The sequence below is a fragment of the Cyphellophora attinorum genome (assembly GCF_001299255.1).
Source record: "Cyphellophora attinorum strain CBS 131958 chromosome Unknown Contig14, whole genome shotgun sequence".
Classification (NCBI taxonomy): Eukaryota; Fungi; Ascomycota; class Eurotiomycetes; order Chaetothyriales; family Cyphellophoraceae; genus Cyphellophora; species Cyphellophora attinorum.
The window spans coordinates 115,662-141,725 of NW_017253242.1; the positions used below are offsets into that span (position 1 = coordinate 115,662).

The following is a 26,064-nucleotide window of genomic DNA, read 5'->3' on the forward strand; positions in this document are numbered from 1 at the left end:
TTCGCCGCAACCAGCTTCCGTCAGCCATATTTCTGCACCCATCAAGACGAAGGCCTCACTGAGCCATGAAACTCCTCAGATGAATCGCCAACGAGTAACGTTAAAGCAAACGGAAGTTTCAGCCAGCGTGGCCTCAGCTGTAACGTGGAAGCAACGAGAAGTAGAGACTCATCGCGTGGAGAGAAGCCTTGCGCGTGCTTGTGACTTCTATCAGTGGAACGTCAGGCGTCTGTGTGTAGTTTCAACGGTCTTCACCCACGAGGCGGGCTCTACACAAATCCCCATCCGTAATGATCTATCTACTCGAAGAGAACTTCCACCCTCACCTCGTTGCTCCAGCCAACGTCGAGCTTCATGGCATCCCATGCCTTTTCCACATCAACCTTGATGATTCTCGCTCCCTCTCCCGCCGCAATGCCCTCGTCGCTAATGCTCACAGAGTCCTCCGGAACAGCGCGATTCTGGATCATGACCATCATTTTGTCTTTCCGCCATTCATGCTTCCCATCGTTTCCGTTTTCTGCTCCAGTAGACGAGCGGTTGACCCAGATACCCAGAACACCCAACGCTTTTAGGCCGACGCCGACTCTCACTCTCTTGCCAGATTCGGCGGTGCTGACGTCGCATGCTGTGATGGCGCACGCGCCTGTGAACTTTCCTAACAGACCCATGACCGCTACCTCGATTTCCTGCTCCTCCCCGTTCTGAGGCGCTAGAGCGACAATCTGCACAGGAACCGCAGTCCAGACATCATACCCCCTGGGCGGCAGCTTACACAACAGCAACTCGTCACTCTTGAGCGGAGCGCCGGGCCGAACAGGCCGCGTGATCTTCCCCGTAACATGGCTCTTAATCACCCACTTCCGGTTCCTGGCCGCAGCAATAGCCGTAGGCGAGTCAGCCAACTCATCATCCTCATCCTCAAGATCCGAAGGCGCGTCACCAAACACACTGCTCGGTCCACTCCCAGGCCTACTCCCACTCCTCGAAGGCGGTGCTCGCACCGGACTTCTGGGGCCGGAAGCAGAACCAGGGCTGACGACGTCGTATTCGCTCCCCCTCCGACTCGATCGTTGCAGGCCTTCCTCGTCCTCCACCTCCAACCCCGGAAATTTACTCACGGGTAGCAGCACACTGATTTCGTGCTCCGCCATATTGAAAACGCCTAGAATACCGGTACCAAGCTTGGGTTCTTTGCCGAACCCGCTCGCGGCGCCACGATCCCAAACTCCGATCTTGAGCACGCCTTTCTCCTCGTACCGGTCGTAAACGCCGACTGTCTTGCCCTGCGTACTGGGGCGGAGCACGACGCGGCCTTCGTCGGGGCGTACAGAGCGCGCGGTCATTTGGTCGATTAGGTCAACGTCGTGTCTGCCGGGCTCGTCGGTGATGTAGATTGGCCCGCCGGAGACGGCGCGCGCGGCGGCGTGCATTCCTGACCAATTTCCCATGGTATCGTCATGGAGCTTTGTCTGGAACATATCCCAATCCCCCAACACATTTAGATGGGTCGTGAGAACACTGTTGTGCGCGTTGCAGAAGACGTGCCATGGGTGGGAGGTTTCGACGTTGGGGAAGAAGTCATCGGAGGTCCGCAGGACGATACGCGGGAGCACGCCGACGGCGGGGAGGAGCTGGCCGAAGAGGATCTGGGGCGTCATGGACATGCAGCTTATGGCTTTGCCACTTAGATGGCGGAGGTGGGCTTGTGTCCAAGCTGATAAGTAGGGGTGGGTGAGGGAGCGGCGATCGGGAGTGGAGGTGAGCTCGTCGAGGTAGAATTGCACGTCTGTTTTGACAGCGGTGACGCCGGATGCAGAGAGGAAGGTGTAGAAGTCGGTGTAGAGCTGGTGGATTGCTTCCGGAGAAATGGCCGTCTTTTGGCCTTGAGCAGGTGATTTCTCGTTGATGGTCACGATTTGGGTCTGGTAGGTTGAGGCGATCTCGGATTGTGACTGGGCTGTGGAGGGTGCGATAAGGCCCCAGTAGCCCATCAGGGCGTGCCAGACGGCGATGTCTTTGATCCAGGGGTTTTGTGAGCGTATGTCTTTGATTAGGTGGGCGAGGCCATCGCGGAAGAATTCTGAGTTGGCTTCGAAGCGGGTCCAGCCGCGTTGGAATTGTGAAGTGGTGCCTTGGGTGCCGGTCAGAGATTGCCAGTTGTCGTCGATGATGAGGGTTGAGACTTTGATGTTGGCTTTGGCGAGAAGTTGGAGGGCGGATAGGATCTTGGAGGGAGAGAGGGCTTGGCCAAGGGCGTTCCAGGTGCAGTAGGCCAGGGAGTCGTACCATGAGGCGAGGTATTGGGGCTGTGGTTGCGTTTCTGGCTCTGCAGATATGATGTCGCTTGTCAGCGTGGCGGCACTACCATTGGTCTTAGTGTCGATTGGACGGAGTGCCTTGGCCGATTTGGCTTCCGACACAGTGTGCTGCTCATAAGCGGTCGTTACTATGGCGTACTCGGATTCGGACGATAGCGAGTCGACGCGAATTTGCGACTGTCTTCGTTGCCCCTGCTGTGCCTTGTGTTGATCTAAAATCTCCGTCGGGATCTGCGACAATGATTCCAGCCATGCAGGCGAGTGCCTGGCTTGCTTTCGAAGCTCATATATGACCGAAGCGAGTGCGATGTCAAACTTCCACGCGCACCCGGCCAGTATCTTGAATTTGCGATTTTTGGTCGTGTCATTCCGCATGTCTACCACGATCTCTCCATTGTCGCCAGAAGAGAACGTCGTCAGAGCGTCGTCAATGCCATTGATAGCAAGCAGCACGACCTGCATGCCATCTGATCGAAGAAATGATATGAGGAGTGCCGGCTCTGTGAGATGGAAGCTCGAGTCGCCATGCCTTGGGCCTAGCCACGGCGACCATATCCGTACAAGAGCGAACCATCGATGCAGACTGAGCACACGACCGAGCGCACGACGATGCGTTTGGGCATCTTCTCCATCTGGAGCAGGTGGTATTGAGTCGGACGATTCGATCGAGTACAAACGAGCATCTGGCGCTTCGCTGATGAGCTTTCGGGCTGACCATCCTTCTTGCAGGTCGACTGGCGATACTCCTACTACATTGGGATCGACTGGTGGCTGCAGTATAAGTTCACCATCGGCTATGTTGAAGTTGTGGAACACCCATTGCCACTCTGAGTCGGGGTCTGTGCGATAGCGAACCGTAAAAGGCACTCGTCTTCCGCGTTGTATGCGATCGCTGACTGGGAATGGACTGTCGAGATTGCCGGAGAAGCAGTATCGGCGGATTGTTGTCTTGGAGTCGTGGCTCAAGTAGAATGGACCCGGTTCAACCAGTTGGAGATCCAGAGCCCTCCATGGGGTCTTATTGCCGATATATGCGCCATGATCGTACCATATTGAGACCTCCCAAGGTCGCTCTGGAAATGAGGTCGACGACTCTAAGATGACTGTAAAGTTGAACTGCGAGTCTATCAGCTTTGCACAACACAATCTCGTATATGGGGAAAATCATGCCCGGGCGCGCTCTGGATATCGTGGGGTAATGATTTGGAGACGGTGGCGCTCTCTGTCAAATGCACGATTGGTGAGATTTACCTGTTTGCGACTGGGAGGAATAATCGAGACCTGCGACAGTGGAGGATATGTCGCAATGTGGGCGAAGAGACTCATCTGCGCCGGACGATAGAACTTGATCTGGGAGGGCTTCGTCAGTGCAGGCGTAGGAGACACAGAAGTGGCAGTCGAAGGTAACGGAGAATCGGAAGGAAGAAGAGAGCCAGACATGCTGTGGCGGTTAAGTCAGAAATAAAGCCACAGTCAGAGGCCGCCCCATGTGCTGGGATTGTGGCTGCGCGCCGCGGCTTGTGCGGCTAAGTTGCTGGGTGAGAATAGGTAATAATGAGATGCGTGCAAGCAAATGTGCAGGGTATAGCAATTCTTTGGGACCGAAGGTAAAACCGAACAAAGATAACGGCTGCGGATTTGCTGGGAAACACTTGCAGCCTAGCGAGAGCAGATGAACCAGTAGGCATTAGGTCTCCGCAAGAAGCGAGTCCCGAAGTGTAGTTGAGGGAAAACTTTGCAGGTGGTTTTATGCCCGACATCTCGATGGACCAACTGACGTTGTAGCCCGTCCAATAAGCGTGGGGCGACCTCCAACACCAGAACGATGACTAACGCGCTTTGTCGTACACAACCTTCTTCCGTACACAGACATTGCGCTATATTGGCTTGCAACGACAATCAATGACTTATCTGAAGCCTCCGGGAAGGACTTCATGACTTGCGAAGCTGATAGAGAAGCGTAATCAGCCTCTGGAAGCTAAACCTAGGCAGGAATGCAGGAATTCGCGTGGTTCGTCGGAGAACTGCGCCTATCCTCTCAGAGAGCCCGCCCGGGGTATATTCAGGAACGCATAACTGCACGAACAGTAATGCACCTGGTTTCCTGGGCAATGGGCCTTTCCCGGATCATGCGGAGAGAGTCGAGTATCGAGTGTACACATGTGTGCCGTCAAGCGTTGCCGTACCACGGCTTAAGCTCATCGTCTTCATCGTCATCGCTTCCCATCTCCACACCACTGTCGACTAGGTCTGTTGATGGCATGTCGGATTCAGCTACGCCCTTCTCGCGAGGCAGCTGATGAACCAAATACTCTGTCGGAGCGCGTGTCTTGTTGGTAAGTACATGTCGCATATAACTTTGCACCTCGGGCAGAGTCTTTGCGGCCCGCGCAATCGTCTCGATTGTCTTGTGCTGGTTGGCGCGTACCATGATGGTGACAGGTTGGTAGTATTCCACATCTGCCTTCCACTTAGCTTGAGCAGCAGCCAATTCTTCCGTGTTGCCCTCTCCGACAGCTGCGATCAAGTCGGACCCTTTTCGTTCCACGAAAAACGATGTGAGCATCTCAAGTCCTCCCGGCTTCATATCCAGAGCTGCATAGGCAGGGAATACGAAGCGATCTGTGGTGGCACTGTCACCATGAAACTCTAGGATGATATGCTTGATGTATTCCTGCACTGGTCGAGGCGATGGGTATGTCGCAAAGGCAGGTGGCGGTGGTCGTGGTGCCGATGTGTTGTATACAGACGGGTGTGCGGCACCTGGAGTGGCGTATGGAGTCGTTCCCGGCGCAGGCGAAGGCGTAGCTGTGCTCGGCGGTACCTGGGCGAGCGCACTGACAGGAGGTGGAACGGCGGACGAAGGTGCTGCTGTCGTTGTTGGTGGTGGCGGCTGCTGCTGTGCGCCCGCTTGCGTTCGGCTAGCGGCAGCTTGCGCTTTCGCCCGCTTCTCCGCCTCGAGCCTCTCCAGCTCTTGCTTTTTTACAACAGCATTGAATTCGTCGATATGCTTCTGAAACTCTTTCAATTGTTCTGCATTTGCTTTGGATGTCGCCACCACCTTCATCAGCTCTTTTAAATGCGCGTCAGTGGCTGCTCGCGCCGCCAACATCTGTATGACCGGGTCTGAGTTGGTCTTCGGCGGCGGTGGTGCCGCCGGAACAGTCTGCTGCGAAGGTGGCACGCCTGGAGTCGCGGGCTTTGCGATTGGCACGTTAGGAGTCGCGGGCTTTGCGGGAGGCACGGACGGCTCCTGCTTGACGGGAGTTGCCTGTTGATTGGGAGGGGGCACCGGCACTACGGCTTGAACACTGCTGGCCGGAGTTGCAGGTTGGGAGAGAGCTTGCGGGGCTGCCGCTGGGTAAGGCGGCGCTGAGACTCGAGGCGTAGGCTGCACCGGAGGCTTGTATTGCATTGGAAGGGCCTCCTTGACCGTATAAAACGTCACTTCAAATTTGTGAGGCTCAGCAGAAATAGTCCCGGTCCCGAGTCTGGTCATTGACTTGACATCTGGATTGTTCGGTGGCTGTTCAATGACACCTTTCCTCTTGACTGGTTTGACCCAGTACTTCTTGAAGATACCATCTGAGAGCCATTGCATACGAGATCGATGCAGAGAGGCGGCAAGAATAGCACTTTCCGCAACAGACTGGTAGTCTTCGGCAGACAACTTTGACGCCTGCTTCTGCTTGGTCGTCGGAAGTGGTCTAGACGATGTGACCTTGGTAGGAAGCGTGTCTTCAGGAGGTGGCGTGGGCACTGCTTCCGGCGTTGGCGATCTCACTGCTCGCCTTGATGCCTTTCTGGTCGCTCGCTCCTCAGTAGCGGGCGTCGATGGGGTGGCAGGCTTAGTCGACACTTTTCTGCGGGTGACCGTGGGTGGTGCTGGAGAGTAGCGCTTCGCAGCAGATTCGCGCCTGTCTCTGGCAGGTAGGACTCGTTTCGCGGGAGTCACATCTGCCATCGTGCCTACTTGAATGAAAGAGACAGAGACCGATGGCGAGATGTCTATGTTAGTGGCCAGGCAGCAGACAGCAGAAGGAAGTTGCGATGCGCCTTGAGTAATACTGGCCGCAAAATACGCCGTATAGCTACGGTGACGTGAGGTGATAAACTGCTTCAGAACAGCCAACACACCTGATACCAGTAAGTCACCTGTATCCACTTCTTCTTAACTGCTCAACCTCAAGAGGAGCTCAATACCGTTCAGCTGAGGTTGATCTATCGAGCCTCGATCACAAATCCCCAAGAACCATAATGGCGACATAGACGACAGCCCAGTTACCCTGGGTCAGTCCTCAAAATGGGCCTGCTGACGAGGACTTACTGGACTCTGGCGGCTGCCGGAGCGGCGTACATGCTTGCTCTGATAGCACTGACTGTACCAAGTATACAGCGGAATGCCACTTATGCCCACAACGTCAATCCGGCGCGATGGCAGGATCTTTCAGATGTGGAGTACTTCGGACTCATCAAGCAGCAGGTCCAGCCATTCACGGTGAAGACAATCGACGAAGAGATTCTGTATTGTTGGCACATCCTCCCTCTACATCTGTACAAGGAGCATCAGTCCACGCTTCAAGCAACGCCGAAACTAGCAGATTACTCCGTGGCCTCCCAGCAGCCGAATCTACGCCTCCTTCTCGAGAACCCAGAAGCACGCTTGGTCATTCTCTTCCATGGTAATGCCGCACATCTGGGATCGGGCCATCGTGTTCCAACATACCAGAATTTTCTCTCGCTATCAACCCCCGAGCGGCCCGTCCATGTCATTGGGTTTGACTATCGAGGCTTCGGACTGTCCTCTGGCTCTCCCACAGAGGACGGAGTTATCTTGGATGGTGTCACCCTCCTGTCGGCACTGACCGGCCACGACAAGCCGAGCTCACCGACCGACTTCACGGACAAGGTCATCCAGTCTATGACCTCGAGCAACAGCACGATCTCCGCAGACCGCATCGTCCTCGTCGGTCAGTCGCTCGGCACCTTCGTGTCCTCGGCCACTTACCACGCCTGGACGCTACAGTTGCAGCGACCCGCTCCAAAAGCATTGGTCCTATTCGCCAGCTTTCCGTCCCTGCCTAAGTTGCTCGACACCTACAGCATCAAGGGTCTCACTCCGCCTCTGCTATCGCCACTCATAGCCTGGCCATATCTCCAAAGCATATTCCTTGGGAAGATAGTGGACAAGTGGGAAACTGTCCGACGACTGACCGAGCTAGTCCGTGCCCCGGACGTGCCCCTTGATCTTACCATCATACATGCCAAGAACGATTGGGAGGTACTATGGGGCAACGGAAGGGAAAATTGGGAAGCGATACTGGAAGAAGTCGGCTCAAAGGAAGTGTATGCAGAAAAGATCAAGACCGGAGAAGAGGCATGGACGAGGCTGCGATGGGATGGGGGTGCAGCGAAGGTAGTTCGATGGGAGCTGCTGGAACATGGTGGCCACAATAGATTGACCACAAGCGAGCAGGGCAAGTTGGCGGTTTGGGAGGCATTGGATGCGCCGAGACGTGTATAGAGTACTCAATCTTCGAGGTTGAATAGGCGTCGGTGTTACATGTAGATAGACTATCGTCGCTTCGACGTTTTTGTGTTCAGAGAGCATCGGCAGGCATTGGTGGTACGAAGTCATAACGAGTTGGCATGTGCTTCAGCGAATACTTCACACGCTGCAATGAAGCCCCACGTTAACGAGACACGCTGGGCCTGTCGCACCTATCAAGGTATATTCTCGGTCATCCGAATGCCTTCAGGTGACCAGAGTTGCCGATCTGTTGCAAATGCCTCGCTTCCAACTGGCCCCGTATGCAAAACAGGCAACCACAGCTAGACCCACATCCATCATCAGCCAATCAGAACTGCTTCATTGTCATCACTCCGTCACTGCCTTCTTCCAAACACGAAGTATATCAACTCACATTCCCTTTCATTCTCTACCACACAAACAATCATCACATTTCTACCGACCAGAAGTTCCCATCCCGCTTTCGCAAATCCCTCAAACTTCGCCAAAACACCGACCAAATTATTCCACCACCAAGATGGTCAAGCCCACAACCTGCTGCGGCCGCGCCGACCAGTGCGTCTGCGCCGAGAAAGCCACCTGCTCCTGTGGCAAGCAATCCGCAATGAACTGCAACTGCGAGAAGAAGTCCACCGAGAACACCATATCTGGCGCCAGATGTTCTTGCCGTAAGTCCTTTCTTACCATAGTCTCCCACTCATCCTTCACGAGAACAAGCCCACGTCGTAGCAAGGCGCATTGGCATGACTCTGAGATCAATGCTGACCAAACAACCAGGTGCCCGACCAGCAGGCGAGTGCACATGCGACCGTGCATCAACAGAAAACGCAGGCGTCTCCGGCAAGACATGCGCATGTGGCAAGCGAAGTGAGGACAGCTGCACGTGTGAGAAGGCGAGTGATGGCGGGCTGCTGCCTACCGAGACGGACTTCACTGGCAAGGCTTGAAGCTGTCCTTGAGCAGAGCTCAACCATCGGATGGACTGATGGCACGGACTTTCCAGAAGCCGTCAGCCTCTCGGATTGGGCTGGGCGGATCTGGTTGGGTTAGGGAGGCGTTACTGGCGTGCCTGTTAGTTCAAGGTCAGGAGCACCGGTTGCCAACGTTATGCTACTGTATTCTCCTCACAGGGATTGGAGCAGGTGTGTATCGTGGTTCAAATATCATTTCCATTACGGTCACAGATCGCCGGACAACAATCGTCGTTCCAAAATCCAAGCATTGCTTTTAGAGACCCACTTCATCATGTTCTGCTATTTCCACATCGTGGTCGACCCCTCTGGGAAATTTGGCCCAGATCTCGTACATCGCGACAAACCTTTCCAAGCCGCTCAAATCGTGAACCTGAAGTTCGGATCCTCCAGCAGAACACACTCGCCCCTATCAGCCTGAGCATTCTTCTTCTTGAACCACCAAGTCATGATTGCCACCGTGACCATCACGAGCACATTGCACCTTAACCCAGTCAGCAATCTGCTACATCCGTCCCCGTGACATGGAAGAGAAGAGGCGAGAGTCCACTTACGCGATACAAGTCGCAAAGCCAGGTACAAACAGTGGCCCATCTTCCGTCCTGAATATCAGTGCGCCCTGCAATGCGTCAGCTCCAGCCGCCAATCCATTGTTACAAAGGGAACCACTCACCGCCACGCCCCCAATGCCCCCAATCCCCGTCAAACTCGCACTACAAAACGCCCGCCTCCACTGCCCCCTGATATTATTCGCCTGATACGCCATCACGCTCGGAATTGCACTATTCGTCCCAGCGACCGTCACAAAGATCCCGAAATACTGCACCCACGGATTCTTCACAAACCCCATGATCGGCAACCCAATCAAACTCACCAAACAGAGAAAGCAGAGCACCGGGCCACGAGTCTTCTTGCGATCAGAGTACCACGCAGCGAGGTACATGAAGATGCCGGAGGCGACGTAGGGCGGAGCGCCGAGCATCTGGGACATGGCGACGGAGAATTTGAGGTTGTTGCGGAGGATGATGGGGAGGGTGAACGCGAAGGCGTAGGCTATTGTTGTGATGAGGCTTATTGCTGTCTGTCAGTAGGGTACTCCTGGAGGGATGCATCGCTCATGGTCGTGAGTGGGGCAGGGCACTCACAAAAGAATAAACGGAAACCCATAAATATACCACTCCGTAGCGGGCTTCAAGAACCTCCCCCACGTGAACTCCTCCGGATCGGCATCCCCCCGATCCGCATTAAGCCTCCTGATCAAGAATTCCGTCTGGTCGGGCTTAAGAAACCCCCAAGAAGGCTTCTCGCGCTCCTCGTCGGGGAACTTGATGAGGAAGCTGTAGGCGAAGATGGCGACGGCGCAGGTGATGACGCCCTCCATGATGAAGATCCAGCGCCAGCCGCGGATGCCGTTGACGCCTTCCATCTGTTGGAGGGCGTAGGCGAGGATGCCGCTGAGGGCGGAAGCGATGCTGCCGATGAGGTAGAAGACGGAGTAGCGGCGGGCGACTTCGAATTTGGTGTACCAGCAGCTCAGGAGGTATCTGGGGTTGTGAGTCGGCAAGTCGCTGCAAATGCCGTTTTGTGTGTAAGACTCACAAGCATCCGGGGAAGTATCCTGCCTCCAGCGCACCGAGTAGCAGTCTCAACGGCACCAAGGTCGGCCAATTCTGTGCAAAGCCGAATCCAATGATCACGCAACCCCACAGCGTGCAGATCAGCGGGAGGAAGAATCGAGGACCCATTTTGCGGCAGACGATGATCATCAGTGGTTGCAAGAGGATGTACCTGCACAAGTCAGCAGCTGAGTATCGAGGAATGGTAATGATGGTTGTACGTGATGAAGAAACACATGTTGGCCAGGTTGTACCCAGGGCCTGTTGTCATCTTAAGATCCCTGAGCATGCCAGCGATGGCGGCATTGGAGACATTCTTGCGGTCCATCAAGCTGATGCCGTACATGGCTCCCAATGCTTGCGCTCATTAGCCTGTTATCCCTAGCGTAACTTTTAGTAGAATCCGAGACCATTCCTTACCTGGGATAAGGCGCCAGTCAACACGGTGACGGATCTTTGCAGCAGTCTCCTTGTCAAAGGACTGCTCAGAGGATGTGGAGGCATGTTCGAGCTCTGAGATATCATGCTCCTTGGTGGCAGAATGAAAGTCCTGCTTGTCAGTGTTGGCAGCCATGGTGACACCGAAAGAGATGAGAAGAAATGGCAGTCTCGCCTAGCAAGAATTCTGGACAGATTGATGGGCTTTATACAGCTGAGCAACCCGAGACTTCTCCATCAGATCCAGCGGAGTGGTAATTGAAGTATGTTGATTCAGGGTCGTGGACCGAGCACATCATGGGGAAACAGCGTTCGAGACTCCCAAGGAGTACCTCGCTACGACTGATAGCCAGTCAAGACTCACTGGACATGCATGCTCGCGTAGAGAAACCCGTGTCGCGGACCCAGTACTGCGAATTGTATGCATTAGCGGCATTGACTCAGCGCTGAGTGACTTGTTAGGTCTCTTCGCAGCCCAAGGGCTTGGAACTTGCAGACATGCATACGAAAATGGTCGCATTGGTGGCAATTAGATGGGGGAACACGCCGGGATGGTGACCGATGAAGTAAGGTATCTCTTCCACTCACAGCAGCCAAGGGGTGCCACGACAGGTGGCGAGTCATAGGGTGGAGGACATGCACGCCAAGAGTGCGGAATGCTGGTGATGCCTGGAATCAGAGCATCGCTTCGACAATGCAGGTCGGTGTTGCAGATGTTGCTGAGTGTAAGACGTTGGGTCAGAGTTTGTTCAGGCTGAGCCACACGAGATGCCTCGGGACACTGTAGTGCACCGTCTAACGCACCAGTCAATGTTCCGAGGGATACTTGGTGCAGTCCATCAGAAGAGAGCATCGCGGTATGTTGGGAGAGGAGAACAGGTCATGTTGCATGCGGCATCTTCTGGGCAGGCTTGGTGGTGGGTCGCCAAGAGGTGAATCGAAGCAGTCATCCCCGCATCTCCGCGAGAAAGTCCTACGGGGTAGTAGCCCGCCGAGGCAGACATGACGAGGATTGGCGCCTGGAGGCACTGGACTGCTAGAACAGACCAGTACTGGTGGGCTAGTGGGTTGATGGGCTGGGACTCGCTCTATCGCCAGATTGCTCCCGACCATTCTCATCGAATGCCAACCGAGCACTCCGAGCGCAGTCAGCCACGCGTTCAAGATTGTGCAGAGCGCGGTTGAGGTCGCTTGCAGTATGTGTGGAACGGATATGAGTAGTGCGCTCTCTCGTCAGGAGCTGCGACACCAGGATCGAAGTAGGCACATTCTGATTGGACTTTTGTCGTGAGTAAAGACACAGACAGAGGACTCACAAGTCTGGCGTTCAGTCAGTCACCGACACGGTGGGTAATGGTCTTCGGAGCAATGGCAGTCACGACCGACTAAATGAAGGGTGTTGTTGAGGTTCAGACTCCCGAGTCTAATTTCATGCGTCACAGGGCCTGTCGTAAACAGACTTGGTCTGATCTTCCCGCAAACAGCATATACGATGACAGCTTCAGCTCTGTTCTGGAAGTGAAGAGCTCGAAAGTACCGAGTCTGAGCAGTCTCGAACTTGGGGGCCGTGGCAAGGTAGCGACAACACGCCGGTCCACTGCTCTGTGTATCGTCGGCCAAACGTGGAACGTGTTGAGGCCAGTGCAAGCAGCTGATCTGTATGCTACAGTAGAGTCATTGCGCGGCGATACCGTGAACTGCAAGAACATAAAATGAATAGCTGATGAATTCGAAACGGCCCGGGCATTTCAAGTATTGCGTCATCAGGGGCGATTGGACCCCAAACTGGAACACCTCGCAAGAAGATGCGGTCAACCATCGCCGCAAAAGACCATCCGGCGTCTCAAACAGGAGGCGGGCGGCGCGGTATTGAGAAGATCGAGCCTCAAGCATTCAGGCGTCCACCGTCGAGCATTGTCGTACAGAGGCCCAGGAAGCTTGGGCGTTTGCCTAAGCGTGTTCGGCACAAATGTTTTATGTTAAACTCTGGCGGCCGCCGTGTTGGTCAGCGCTGTCTCTGACGCTTTAGTCGACGTACTATAACTTCTGCTCGCTGAACACAGGTCTTGATCAAACGTGTAAAGACAGAATATCGCTACTCACACACACGACAAACACAGTCCCAGACCATTCAAAGCGCCCGACATACGACACACATACCCGAATCACAATTATCGATTGCAATTGCTAGGTCCTAATCCCAATCGTCCAATATATTCGTGACGACCAATATTCCACCATGGCTCCTACACTTGTCATCGTCCCGGGCTCGTTCGCCACGCCGACCATGTATGATGGCTTTACCACACAGCTCAAGAAGTCGGGCGTCGAAGACGTTCGCATTGTGCACACACCTTCCGTCGGACCATTCGACGACCGCAAACCAGGCAACGTGTCCGACGACGTTTCCGCGATCACCAAGCTGGTCGAAGAGGTCCTCTCCGAGGGCAAGGAGGTCACCCTGATCGCCCACTCCTATGGCGGTATTCCAACTTCTCAATCGCTCAAAGAACTTGGTGCCGTAAACAGATCGGATGGCAAAGGCGTGAAAAAGGTCATCTACCTGGCGAGCGTCATCCTGCAAGAAGGCGTCAGCAACTTCGAGTTATTTGGCAACAATCTTCCAGACTTTGTCAAGAAGCATGTCAGTGCTCCCCTTTCTCTTCCGTTTCCACCAGCCATACCTTCCTCGTCGTGCCTGCAATTCATCGCAACACCCTCCTAAAGCGTCTCCCATACATACAGAGGCAGCGGCGTAGTGTACAAGATCTCCAGGAGAAGGTGAAACAGCCAATGCCTGCGGCTGCTCGTCAATACCGCTGCCTCTACCGTTATGGCAAACTTCAATCTTCGGCGGCTGTCCTAGTCCCCTTCACCTTGCTCTATACCACCCCCCTTTTCACCTGTCACTCGCTCATCCCTTGCACAGGAAGCAGACGGTTACATGACGCTCGACCCTGATGTCGCTGGACCCCTCACCTTCTCAGAGCTTGATTCAGCTGAGGCTGTTTCTGTCGCCAAATCCGGCATGGCGTCTCATTCGATCGCTGCATTTGAGGAAAAGTTGAGCTATGCCGGTTACAACGACGTGAACGAAGTCAACTGGATTCTAACCACCGAAGACATGATCGTGCCGGGACAGTTCCAGAAAGGTTTCATCGACTTGATCAATGCCGGACGTAAGATCAAGTATGAGAGGGATGGACGGAAGCGACCAGATGTGAATATTATTGAACGCTCATGGGACCATTGTCCAACGCATAGCCATACGGAGGAGCTCGTGGACATCGTGAAAGGTATCCTGGGTGCCCCGTAGGTGCCAATAGCCGTTGTAGGGACTGAGCGACTGGCAGTATCATCGAGAGCGGAAGCGCGGCGAGCAAGACAGAAGTCGAGGGCTTGTTGATGGCAAGGCGTGACTTGGCGCGTAGTGATGTGGAATCACTCGAGGCGCAAATCCATAAGGCGAGCGGCGTGCGGCCGCTTGCCCACGGGTCTTTGGTCCGTTCCATTGCGTTGCCATCAGCGATTATAGCAGGTAGCGAGACTCGCCCACGGCCAGGGATATGTAACATTCAAGGACCTACTAGTATGTGTGCCATTGGGCGTCAAGATGCAATTACCGCTTACGTTACCGACGCGGCGCTAGGCCAACAATTTCGGGACTTCAATTACCTAAAGGAGACGACTCACATTCGTCTATACTAGGTAAGCGTGTGCGAGCCATCTCTCAGTCGCTTCGATTGCCCGAGCATATCCTCAGGCCAGATCCATTCGACCTGCTGAAAATCTGTGCGCTTTCGTTATCGCGTTGCGCCCGCCTGTGGACTGTAAGACGGAATACGACAAGACCACGCTCCGAACGGCATCATTGTCGAAAAACGGTTGTTGGCAATACAGCTCACGCTTCCAGAGCAGCCTCGGTTGTACCCCTAGACATGGAGCAAAGTGAGCAGAACCCGACCCAGCATTCACGTCAAGCAGAACCGCCGTCGAAGCCAAACCTGGAGTATCTGCCTCCTGTGCAGCAGCGAAGCCGGCCACCAATGTCGATGCTCAAGAGAGTGCAACAGAGTATCGGACTCATTGCCATCGCTGTCTTCATGGCGGCTGCGCCCTCAACGCCATCGCGGAGGCGAAGTGGTGGGAGTCAACAGGGGAGAGAATGATATGATCTTTCTGGCACAGGTCAACTGGCGCAGGCTGCAGGGAGCCGCAAATCGTATAAACAGCACAGAAACAATAGGGAAAGTGCCAGTGGTATGGATCCGTGTGAAGAACGATACACAAGCCAGACGAACGTCGAGGAGGTGTTAGTGATGGTCGCCTTGATCGCTGACGGCAGAAAACTGCTCACAAGTCAGTAATCGCGGGGGCAACTGCCTTCGAACGTCCATTATTCGAGGCACGTCCGAGAGAGTCTGCTTTTGCTGAGAGACGTCAGCAGCAAGACCGTTTCTATGAGAACTTGAGGCTTCCTCATGGTAACGGAGAGAAGGCTTGGTACAGTACCATGGCCGGTGCTGTCGTGAACGGCTTCCTACCTGCCTCAAGAGACCATTACTGCTCGGCGAGAAAGATCGATGGTGCTGCAGGCTACGACTCATGCCGCATGGCCATCATGGTCAGTGAGACAATAACGAGAGACCTTCGATCGTCTCCGAAGCGTCTTGCTGTGCGACGAGACTGAAGGTCCCTCGGAATCAGTGAAACAAGCATATTCGGTAGCGAAGGAGTCGATAACAAATGTGCGATCGTGATCTCTGCAAGCTTGTGAGGGCTGATTAAATCCTGGCATCCTGCTGATCAGCGAAGTTGTTGTTACTCAGCTGTTAGAGGCAGACGGTGCTGGCGGCGTTCTCCCAGAGCAGGAGCAAGACATTTCGCGACAGAAAATGTTTCCATATGCCCCGGATCGTTAGCCCGCAAGTGGTGGCGACTCTGTGGCTTCCATCTGGACAAGTTGTTACCAGAAAGAGTCTCTGTTGAACACATGAGACAACCCTGTAACATCTAAGAAAAGACGTGGCCGACCAATCGCCGCAAAGCTGGAGTTCGAAAAACCGAGGTCGGTCGATGCCAAGCCCAGGATTTCAAGCTTCTGGAACGACCTCATCGCTCCTCCCTCCTCAGAATATCGTGGTTGCTGTGGACAGAGCCACCGTAGGAATGACAAAATGTTCCGCCAGTTTGATCCTTGTCGTTTTGGAAAGGCACCCTGATGGGAGCCTCCAGCCGACGATCTTTGCGCAGGCGAGCTGTCTTGCCTTAGTGCATGTTCCACACCTTTGCTCGGTCAGTTGACGGCAGAAATGAATCAGAAGCGCAACTGGTATCGATACTGCGGTCTCATTATAGGAACAAAGTGCGGCACAAGTAATAGCTCGATTGAGAGCATAGCCATGATTGCATCACGGCTGGTTGTGTACAGGCCAACACCAGAACTTCGGGAGATATACATGCTAGCCGAGTTTCCTAGCGAGCCTCGGATCGACAGGGAAGCGAGTATCAGATTGCGGAAGCTAAGTCTGGATGACAGGCGCCACGGCACATGAGTTGAGACGACACACACGCCCAGTACAGAGCGGCCGTGGCAGAACACCAACTCAGGCTATGCTTCCGTATATTCCAGACACATCAGCAACGAGAATAACGGTTTTCTTGGACGGCCATCGTTTTATCACAAGTGCTGAATGTGAATTCTCGAAGCATCGTGGGTTTCGATGCACGACACACCGCCCGAGACACCTGCATCTTCTACCAAACTCCAGGCGATGTGGTCATCCGTACGAAGGCCACCACATTTGACTAGGTAGGAGTGTATATATATCCCCTCCCATTAGCCATGTCGGACATACAGACCTCATCATCCAAAGCATCATCTCAACAAGGCATTTCCTTTCCTTCTATTCTTTCTTTTCGCAAGTCTGAGCCGGACTCAAAAGCCTCTTACCGTCCTTACCATATTTACTCAAGATGAAGTCTGTCATCCTCGCCGCTGCGCTGGTCGCATCTGCCTCTGCCCATGGCATGGTTCGCTCCATCCAAGGTGCTAATGGTGTTGAGATGCCCGGTTTGACTGGTATGTACACCCCTCACACCACTCCATAGCATCATACTAATTCATGACAGTCGCCGATGGCACTCCCCGTGACTGTTCCTCAAACGGCTGCGGCTCGCAAGCCGACTCGGCCATCATCCGTCAAAGAGAGATTCGCTCGGGCGAAGCATCACCGCTGGGCCGCACACAGGGTGCTGGACCTGTCTCAGCCGCTGACGGCATTGCCACATTCATGGGATCCGGCAATGGAAATGGGACTGCTCGTCCTGCTTCCGCAGCCAGCATTGCCCAGGACCTCGCTGCGGATCCAGACAAGCGCAAGCGCTCCAAGAGCCGTAGCATGAGAGTAAGACAGCTGGGTGCCTCTGAGAATCTGGTCGGCCAGATGGCTGGAACTGGCGCAGAGAGTGGTCTGCCCACTGCCAGCGACAATGGAGAGGTCACCATGACTTTCTACTCGGTATGCTCCCTTACCTTGTCTATGCATCATGGACTTCCCTTTTGGGCTGCAAGCTGACCAACATGCGCGCACAGGTCAATGCTGACGGTGGCGGCCCTCTCAACGCCATGATCGACCCCACCTCCGGCGGCACACAAATGGGCGCGTTCGAGCAAGCGGAGGTTACTCAGGACGTTCCAGGCTTCTTGGGTTTCGGTCGTGTGACCATGAGCGAGAACCCAATCACTGTCCAGATGCCCGCCGGCATGACCTGCGAGGGCTCCGTCGGCGGCGCAGACAACGTCTGCATTGTCCGAGTCAACAACAACACACCTGCTGGACCGTTTGGTGGCGCTGCTGCTTTCACTCAAAGCTCTGCCGGCCGCAAGCGGGCTTTGGAGTATCGACGAAAGATGAAGCGCAGCCAGTGAGCGACATATTGGAGCATTTGGGGCCTCACGCATTTGCGGAGGCAGTATAGGGTAGGGGAAAGTGCGAGCGACCAGGGCTTGAAAGGATGACAGACCGGATCTTTTCCTTTTGCATGACGATGATGACAACAGCCTCACAGCAATGGCAGATCAGAAAGACTTGCTTGACACAGGCAGATAGACTACCAAGCTTCATGAATGTTATGATTTTGATGAACCGATTTGATAACCTTGCAAGAATTCGAGCTCTGGCTAGCTTTGACGTCGAGCAAGAGGTAAATGCGCCAGAACAGAGTCCAACAGCGTTCCTGCCATGGCAATTCATGTGACCAATGATCAGCTGTGATGCCGTCCACGACGAGGCCCGCCAAAAGTGCAATGAGCAAATGGAACAACGACAGCCGCCAGCAACATTCTCAAAGCAGTGTATCTGTAGCGAGCCGTCATGAGCAGTATGTAGTACGAAACTTGCCCACGTCCGTCCTGTGTTCCGAGCAAAGGTATCCCGGTACTGGTCCTTGAGCCCAATGCAGTTGAGAAACTGCTCGGAGCGACTTGGCGCGGTCATCGATCTTGGCAGAAATCTTGGCCTCTCCCTTCGCTTCGGCAATCACTGCCGACCTCCGACTAGACATTGTCAGGAGGCCTTTCACGACAAAAATCATTGGTAGCAACTCAAGAACGACACATGTTGGCCGCTGCACGCAATGCCATCATCTCCTCGAGTAAGGATTGGACTTCTCCGCGCGTCGCGTCCAAGCAACTTTTGGAAGGCGAAATTTGCCTCGCATGCCTGCTGTAACGGGGATCCGCCCCGCCCGTGTCTTCCCCAATTCCAAGATTCTTCCCTTGCGCCACTGTTGCATCGTGAATGGAACGCAAAGTCTTGCGCATGAGAGGACTTGCCGCATCCGCTCAAGATCACAGATTGACAAGAGTCAAATTTACAGATGTACAGGTAGGCGATGCACTATGTCAACAACTCTCCGCACTCGATCGTGGATCATCGTCTTGGCTTCACTCTCCTCCGGCTTGCTCATTGGCGCGAGCGGAGCTCATCTGTGCGATAAGACGCTGTTGGCTGTCTTGGCCGCTTGGTAGTACGGACGGCGCTGCTTCGCATGCGTCTAAACGTCACAATTGTCTCCGGCCTTCGTCGATGACGGCGCGCTTCCTGAGACGTGAGTGGTTGGCAGCACCGATATCCCCCGCCGCCCGCAATCGAAGTTGCCAAGGATGGGACGATACTGGAGTCTCCAGGTGAACGATGTGACTTCGAGACTTCCTATCTGGGAGATTTTGGGGACGCGTCGATCAGCTGGTCAAAAGCTGAAGTCTCGTGAGGAGACTGTGCCGCTATAAACCAGCACACAGACCCTGTAGGTCAAGATTGACCGTTTCCCTTCTTTTTCCTAAGCTTCCATTAAGCATTCTTTGCGCGATCTCAGCCTTCCATCATGGCTGACAGCAAGGACGCCAATTCAGCTCAGGCTGAGAACTACGAGAAGGGTGCGTCGGCTGAGCAAGGTCGTCGTCGCTCTGTTGCAGATGCCAACAGAGGCAAGAACTTGGACGCCAAGTACGATGATATGACACATCGCTGTGATAGCGTAGGCTGACAGCAATACAGAATCTCCAATCCTCTTGCTGATGTTCCACGCGACGAGCTCTTTGCCGATGTAGGCCTCCCTGATACACTTCGCGCAGATTATCACTAACCGCGCCCAGGTTGAACGATTTGCTCAACGCACCGGCCTCACAGCTGAGACTGAGCTTCTGAAGAAGGGCGCGCTCGTGGCTCAAAATCCTGCTGGCTTCGAAGACCTTGATCTTGCCGAAGACGAGAAGGATGCTCTGCGCGTTGAAGTCAACAAGAAATGGAGCCACCCATGGAAGCTCTACATGACCGTAATTGTCTGCTCGATCGGTGCAGCCGTGCAGGGCTGGGATCAGACGGGTTAGTAGCCACTTCTTGCCTGCTACTCTAGCTGCTGACCTTCTTTGTAGGCACGAACGGTGCCAACCTCTCGTTTCCTGTGGTCTTCGGTCTGTCTGATGAGGCGACCGGAACTCCCTTCACTGACCGCGAGTTCTGGATTATCGGACTTGTCAATGGCATGTGTCCCCAAGAACCTGACTTGAGCGAGACGTTGGTCTCATGGTTTTTATTCTCCCCCGAGGAACATTCATTCTAACAGGTGACTTAGCTGCGCCATACATGGGTAGTTGCTTCTGTGGCTGCTGGCTGTCGGACCCGAGCAACTACTATCTCGGCCGTCGTGGTACTATCTTCGTCTCTGCTCTCATCCTGATCGCTACACCAATCGGTGGTGCAGTCACTCATACCTGGGAACAACTCTTCGCTACTCGCATCATTATGGGGTAAGTCGCTCTCTCGTGGTCAAAGTTGCGTCCGGAAATGAGCGTTACTCCGAAGACTGCCTGAGCATATATCTCGGGATGGGAAGGCGGTTGCTCTCCTGAACCTTGCAATGCTATCCTCGAGCATACGCCCCTTGCCCGCAACAAGGCTAATCAAATTTGCAGCGTTGGAATGGGCTTGAAGGGCGCCACAACTCCTGGTGAGTATCGAAACTTTGTGCGGTGACCAATTGCTAAATGTCTGTGTAGTGTTCTGCGCAGAAAATGCTCCTGCTGCAATTCGAGGTGCTTTGGTCATGACCTGGCAGTTCTGGACCGCTGTAAGTCGCTCTGTGATCGTTCTCTCTCTAGGCTAATCATACTCATAGTTCGGCATCTTCCTCGGCACAGCATTCAACCTCGCCGTCTGGAACGCAGGTCCAATCGGCTGGCGTCTACAACTCGGCTCTGCATTCATTCCTGCGGTCCCTCTGGCCGTGCTTGTGTACATGTGCCCAGAGAGTCCTCGCTGGTACATCAAGCACAAGAAGCCAGCTAAGGCTTGGGCATCGTTGCTGAAGCTGCGCAACCACCCCATCCTTGCTGCTCGAGACCTTTACTACATTAGCACTCAGATTGAGATCGAAGAGCAGATCGTGGGCGAGACTAGTTACCTCAGCCGCTTCATGCAACTGTTCACAATCCCACGTGTACGACGAGCGACTCTGGCGTCATTTGTCGTCATGATTGCACAGCAGATGTGTGGTATCAACATCATCGTGAGCTCCCTCCGTGGCTTCATCCATCAAGCGACGGTATCCTGACACTTCCCGCAGGCATTCTACTCCTCCACCATCTTCATCCAAGCCGGTACCTCTCAGTTCACGGCGCTACTCGCCTCCTTCGGCTTCGGCGCAGTCAATTTCGTCTTCGCCATCCCTGCGTTCTTCACGATCGACACCTTTGGCCGCCGCACACTGCTGCTCTTCACTTTCCCCCAAATGGCCTGGACGCTCTTGGCCGCTGGGTTCTCGTACGTCTTGCTCTCGTGCGTATCACAAATCCGTCGACTGACATGATATTCCAGCTTCTACATCCCCGATTCCTCCGCCGCCCATCTCGGTCTCATTGCCTTCTTCGTCTACCTCTTCTGCGCCTTCTACTCGCCTGGTGAAGGACCTGTTCCGTTCACATACTCGGCTGAGGTCTTCCCGCTTTCGCATCGCGGTAAGTGATTCACCATGTGACTCCTCAGCCATGTTCTTCTCCGTCCCTCTAGGTTCGTGGAACAACAGCTGACGGCCATTTTACAGAGGTCGGCATGGGCTGGGCCGTCGCTACCTGTCTCTTCTGGGCCGGTGTCCTAGGCTTGACCTTCCCCAAGATCCTCAACGCCTTCACACCCACAGGCGCATTCGGCTTCTTCGCAGCCTGAACATGATCGCATTCGTGTGGATCTTTCTGTGGGTTCCTGAGACGAAGCAGCGTTCCCTCGAAGAACTCGACTACATCTTCGCCGTCCCTACGCGCACATTCATCAAGTACCAGACCGGCACGTGGCTGCCCTGGTGGTTCAAGCGGTATGTTCTGTGCAACAGGCGAGCCCAGCTCGAGCCGCTGTACAAGTTCGATGTGGGCACTGTTGCGGATTTGAAGGATGCGAGACGCCAGAGCGTCGCTAGCGCTGGCGCTCATGCGGGTGTTGTTGGTGGCGGCGAGAAGCGCGCTGCAGGTGGTGTGAGGGATGATTCTTCCTGATTTCGCAAATAGCGAAAAGCTCAAGAGAATTCGACACTGTCTGTCTTGACAGGGAGAACCACCCAGATCAGATCAATGCTGCAGGACGGAAGGACACGCACGGACAAGATTCTTGGAAGGAACGCAATGGCCTACCATGCCGCACCACATCAGATGTTCATAGTCCATACCTAGAAATGCTCATTACGATGCTACCTATACACAACACTTTTTGTCCACCTCTGTTCAACCCCTCTCTTCTGGCCCTCTGTTCAGTCCTGCCGCTCTGTCACTCTCCCCCACCCGTCTCTACTCCTCCAACTTCCGCTCTCTTCGTCCAGCGGTACCTCCAAACTTCGCCCGCCACAGCAAAGTTCTGTCCTTCGGAGGGCTCAGATCGCACAACAGACTGCCCTCCTGCCACCATCTCCTCGCTTCGGGCTCCGGAAACAGAGCTCCTGTGCCCACCAGCTGGCGGTGCATCCTTTGCTCTCTGAATGGCTGCCTTTTGATGATACCGAACGGCGGTCGGGACATGGGGATCCTCTATGAACCCACTGCCGTTCCGTTACTCGATGCTGCCTGAACGAGCCGCTCACGAATCTTCGCCAGCAAGATAGCAGGCGCAGTATCTTGCGTTGCACGGATCGTGACGCGGTATTTCTGTTGACGAAAATATTAGCACATGAATCCGTCAAAGAAACTGGGGTGGGCGGGAAACCCCGATGCAAAGCAACATACCTTCTCCGCCTCGTTCGGCTCCAGCCTCACCAAACAACCCATCTTCCCGCCCTCCCCTTGATAAACTCCACACCCAACGAGGTTCGCCTTATTCGGATCAACATTCTGCAGGACTTTGAAGCCGTGGTCTCGTAGAACCCTCTCCTCAATGGTGCCAAAGCCTCTTGCGTCTGCGGCAAAAGTGTCTTGCGCTTCCATCCCATTGGCATTCCCGATTTGCCTCCACCTTTTGAAGAATTCTTCGGCGCCTAGTTCGCTGCCTTCCATGAAGCGGAATGCTTGGACCGGCAATTTGAGCGTATATGCTTGCAGCGCACCAGCAAGGAAGCTCACTCTCATCGTCGGACTCTCTGTGAAGGGTTTGATGGAAGTGAGCACAATCGTCATGACCGTCTGTCCCTGCGCCTCCACATTTGAATCCGCCATGGCCTTCGTATCAATCTTTAGAATCCCCTTATTCTGTGCAGGGTTGTCAATGGTGACAGTAAAGGAACCGACGCTAAACGAAGATTTGTTGGTGAAGTATACTTTGAGAACGCCCAAGTGAGAGCGGTATTCGGCGCGCAGGCCGACTTGGAGTTGGGCGTCTTCGAAGAGGACGCCGGAGAGGGTGGAGGGCTGCGACAAGAGGAGGTAGCCGGGCCTCCAGTCGGGGGAGAGGTGGGTTGTTGAGGCGAGGTTCGGGGCTGCGAGGCAGAGACACCGGTGGAAGCGCCGTTGAGGTCGAGGCCCATGAGGTCCGTGCTGGCGGAGGTCGTACCGTTAGTGGCTCCATTTGATGCGCCATTCGTATGAGCTGCAGCGACAGGGTTGCCGCCGTTGACGATAGTCGTAAACGTGCGCTTCAAGCCGGTGTTCTGCGCGAGGATGACTTCCTGCTTGTCAGTGTTGGCGTCCTTACCGCCAACGACCCATGTTCTGCGCTCGCTCGTACCCACGGACTTCTTGTGGAGCCGCTGCAGAAGGATGGAGGCGCGCTCGGAAAAGGGCGGCATTTCGTCGCAGACTGTGCGTAGGAGATCATCGGTCGGCATGTTGGCCAAGCTCAGGTACTCGAATGCTCGTTGCTGGAGTTCTGAGTCTGGAGAATAGCTGTAGAAGTTGAACATTTGCAGGAGTTGTGGCTTGATCTCAGGGAAGAGGTTGACGTATTTGATGAAGGTCGACAATATAAGGGCGCGAGTGCGTCGGGAGAGGAAAGCATTTTCGTTTGCAGAGCCATAAGCTGCTCGATGGGGCTGCAGCCCTTGTTGTCGGCAATGAGATGACCGAATTCGCCGAGGAGGTAGCCGCCGATCTTGACGAGGGTGTCGTGGCAGTTCTCGGTCTTGATGTATTCGAGGATGTTTTGAGCGGCGTAAGCCTGGAGTTCTTCGTTGTTCGTTACTATCTGGACCACGCGCTGCCATACCTCGTCGCTGACGTGGTCGCCGGCCAGGGCGAGGAGTCGTAAGGAGACGTCAATGTACCATTGTGCTTCTGTGGCGTACTTTTCTGTTAGGATGGCGATCTTCAGTACCATCTCTTCTCGTAACGAATAGTCGGCTGATGTAAGGTATCGCATGAGCTCGTTGACAATGGGCTGAGCGTTCGAAGTGTCGCACATGCTGTACAGAAGATCGAGAGCTTTCCGCCGCACGCTGATGTCTCGATCTCGTAATGAGCCAATGATGACATTTTGATGTCGCTTGATAGGGTCCACGGTGTCGGACCGGGCGACAAAATGGGTCATAGCATCCATGCCCAGGTACCGAATGTTGGTTTCTCGAGACTGTATGAACCTGCCCAGCTTCGATGAGATCTGGATCATGAGATTTGATTCTGTGTCGAGGTGAATGAGAAGATTGATGGCTTCGAATAAGACCGCATTTTGAGCGTTGTTTTGTTGTACATTTTTGGGCATCTCGTTGGCGGCTTGAAGGATAGCTGCAAGAGATTCTCGGATGAGTCCTCGGACGTATGTGTCCTCTGCTCACCGATCAGCACGCGGCCATTTGTCCGCCTTGTGGACTTACCTGAAGGAGGATAAAACTGCAACAGCTTCAAGAACTTGACCTGTATCCACGGACACGGCACCTTATAGTACAGATAATCCGGGCTGACCTCGTTCTCAATCACAATCTTTCTCAACCGCTGCGCCGCCTTGACATAGCTCCCCTTATACGCATCCGGATTGTCCTGTACGAGCGCCATGACCAGACTCGTCACCGACAGCGTCACACCCATATCCGGATCATCCATCAGACTAATAATCCTTTCAGCCCACTCCTGCTGTATGATCCCAGGGTGCTTGCGATACAGCCTCAACAACGTCAACGCCGCCTTCTTCTTCACAAACGCCTTGCTCGTCGGACTGATCAGCAACCTGTGCACGTCCGCACTCAACGCCTCACCCATCTCCCGACCACCCACATTCGCGACCGCATGCAGCGCCAGACAATTGTTCAACTCATTATTATCCATCAGATCCTTCCGGATACTGTTCACCACCAAGTGCAACAAGTCATGCTGCTCATGCAAGAACAGCGTGACCGCCAAATACCCGATCTGCTTCTCGCTGTACTTGGTTGCCGAGATAAGGTTGACGGCCTCGAGGTGCCCGAAGTCGACATTGTAGCCCTGGATGTAGATGTAGAGCAGTTTGCAGACGTACTTCTTCTTCTGATACCCGTCCAGCTTCTCGCCGCGGAACTTGGAACGGATGTTGGCTAACTCCTTGTTGATCCGCTTCTCCTCTAGTTCTCGAGCGCGTGCGTTGCGGAGGTCGGCGATGAACTGGACGAGGCCGCGCATGGACGACATGGCGGCGGTAGTCAAGGGGAGCTGCCCGGGAGGGGGTCGCCCGATCAGTTGTATGCCTCGACTTATAGTGCTGAACGTCCGGCCTTTAGCAGCCCACACGCTCGGCGTGGTTCAGGTTCGGTCGAGCAAGTGGCGGAGCGCTAAGCAGCGCCATGGAGCCGAGTCACAAGTTCACTGAGAGTGGCTGCACGTCCCTCCAAGCAAGTGCAGTTTATTTGGTCGCTGACATATGGCTCTGGTCGGCTCAGACATTCCAGTGGAGGTGCGGGAGGCAGTAGCCCGGTTTTGGCGTTGGTCAGATATGGCAGTCTCCAACGACCTCCAATCGAATCGTGTCATCCGGCGCAGGACAACGACCATGCTTCTAGTCGACAACTCTCTGGACGAGCGGTGAGCACAGCAAGGCAACGACCAATATCAATAGCATGGCTCGGGCCTATAGCTTGTTCCTCGCTGCTCTATTTGGCATTTCTTTTCTGCCTGCTGGTTGTGGGGAGGTACGCAGGGGCTGTTGTTCATGTTGCAACGTCGGATATACTTGTGCGATGTGGTAGATCAAGACAGGTCAACGGGCATATACAAGAATTGATCAAGTGCCACAATACCACCAGATAGA

The 26,064-nt window shown here is 54.4% G+C and overlaps 8 protein-coding genes across 8 annotated transcripts; 4 read left to right on the forward strand and 4 right to left on the reverse strand.

The window, feature by feature from the left end:
* Nucleotides 1-299: 299 nt before the first annotated feature.
* AB675_3287 (putative galactinol--sucrose galactosyltransferase 6) lies at nt 300-3,761 on the reverse strand (the record flags this gene model as incomplete). Its single annotated transcript, XM_018143323.1, has 2 exons — nt 300-3,437; nt 3,573-3,761. The coding sequence occupies 2 exons, from the start codon at nt 3,759-3,761 to the stop codon at nt 300-302; spliced, it is 3,327 nt and encodes a 1,108-aa protein (XP_017999580.1).
* A 730-nt stretch (nt 3,762-4,491) lies between these two features.
* On the reverse strand, nt 4,492-6,285 carry AB675_3288 (uncharacterized protein; the record flags this gene model as incomplete). The annotated part of the gene is made up of 1 exon (XM_018143324.1): nt 4,492-6,285. The coding sequence occupies one exon, from the start codon at nt 6,283-6,285 to the stop codon at nt 4,492-4,494; it is 1,794 nt and encodes a 597-aa protein (XP_017999500.1).
* Nucleotides 6,286-6,624: 339 nt separating this feature from the next.
* AB675_3289 (uncharacterized protein) lies at nt 6,625-7,845 on the forward strand (the record flags this gene model as incomplete). The annotated part of the gene is made up of 1 exon (XM_018143325.1): nt 6,625-7,845. One exon carries the CDS (start codon nt 6,625-6,627, stop codon nt 7,843-7,845), a length of 1,221 nt encoding a protein of 406 aa, XP_017999702.1.
* Nucleotides 7,846-9,182: 1,337 nt separating this feature from the next.
* Nucleotides 9,183-11,012, reverse strand: AB675_3290 (putative transporter; the record flags this gene model as incomplete). Its single annotated transcript, XM_018143327.1, has 7 exons — nt 9,183-9,306; nt 9,377-9,441; nt 9,496-9,892; nt 9,968-10,366; nt 10,422-10,610; nt 10,660-10,795; nt 10,859-11,012. 7 exons carry the CDS (start codon nt 11,010-11,012, stop codon nt 9,183-9,185), a joined length of 1,464 nt encoding a protein of 487 aa, XP_017999727.1.
* Nucleotides 11,013-13,115: 2,103 nt separating this feature from the next.
* Nucleotides 13,116-14,192, forward strand: AB675_3291 (uncharacterized protein; the record flags this gene model as incomplete). Its single annotated transcript, XM_018143328.1, has 2 exons — nt 13,116-13,520; nt 13,806-14,192. The coding sequence occupies 2 exons, from the start codon at nt 13,116-13,118 to the stop codon at nt 14,190-14,192; spliced, it is 792 nt and encodes a 263-aa protein (XP_017999651.1).
* A 2,660-nt stretch (nt 14,193-16,852) lies between these two features.
* AB675_3292 (uncharacterized protein) lies at nt 16,853-17,807 on the forward strand (the record flags this gene model as incomplete). The annotated part of the gene is made up of 3 exons (XM_018143329.1): nt 16,853-16,958; nt 17,009-17,397; nt 17,472-17,807. 3 exons carry the CDS (start codon nt 16,853-16,855, stop codon nt 17,805-17,807), a joined length of 831 nt encoding a protein of 276 aa, XP_017999549.1.
* A 1,457-nt stretch (nt 17,808-19,264) lies between these two features.
* On the forward strand, nt 19,265-21,603 carry AB675_3293 (Polyol transporter 5; the record flags this gene model as incomplete). The annotated part of the gene is made up of 11 exons (XM_018143330.1): nt 19,265-19,386; nt 19,438-19,486; nt 19,536-19,764; nt 19,815-19,928; nt 20,015-20,189; nt 20,355-20,389; nt 20,439-20,509; nt 20,558-20,947; nt 21,005-21,201; nt 21,256-21,395; nt 21,482-21,603. 11 exons carry the CDS (start codon nt 19,265-19,267, stop codon nt 21,601-21,603), a joined length of 1,644 nt encoding a protein of 547 aa, XP_017999737.1.
* An 848-nt stretch (nt 21,604-22,451) lies between these two features.
* On the reverse strand, nt 22,452-25,448 carry AB675_3294 (AP-2 complex subunit alpha; the record flags this gene model as incomplete). Its single annotated transcript, XM_018143331.1, has 5 exons — nt 22,452-22,568; nt 22,647-23,332; nt 23,407-23,892; nt 23,916-24,614; nt 24,662-25,448. The coding sequence occupies 5 exons, from the start codon at nt 25,446-25,448 to the stop codon at nt 22,452-22,454; spliced, it is 2,775 nt and encodes a 924-aa protein (XP_017999693.1).
* Nucleotides 25,449-26,064: the final 616 nt, after the last annotated feature.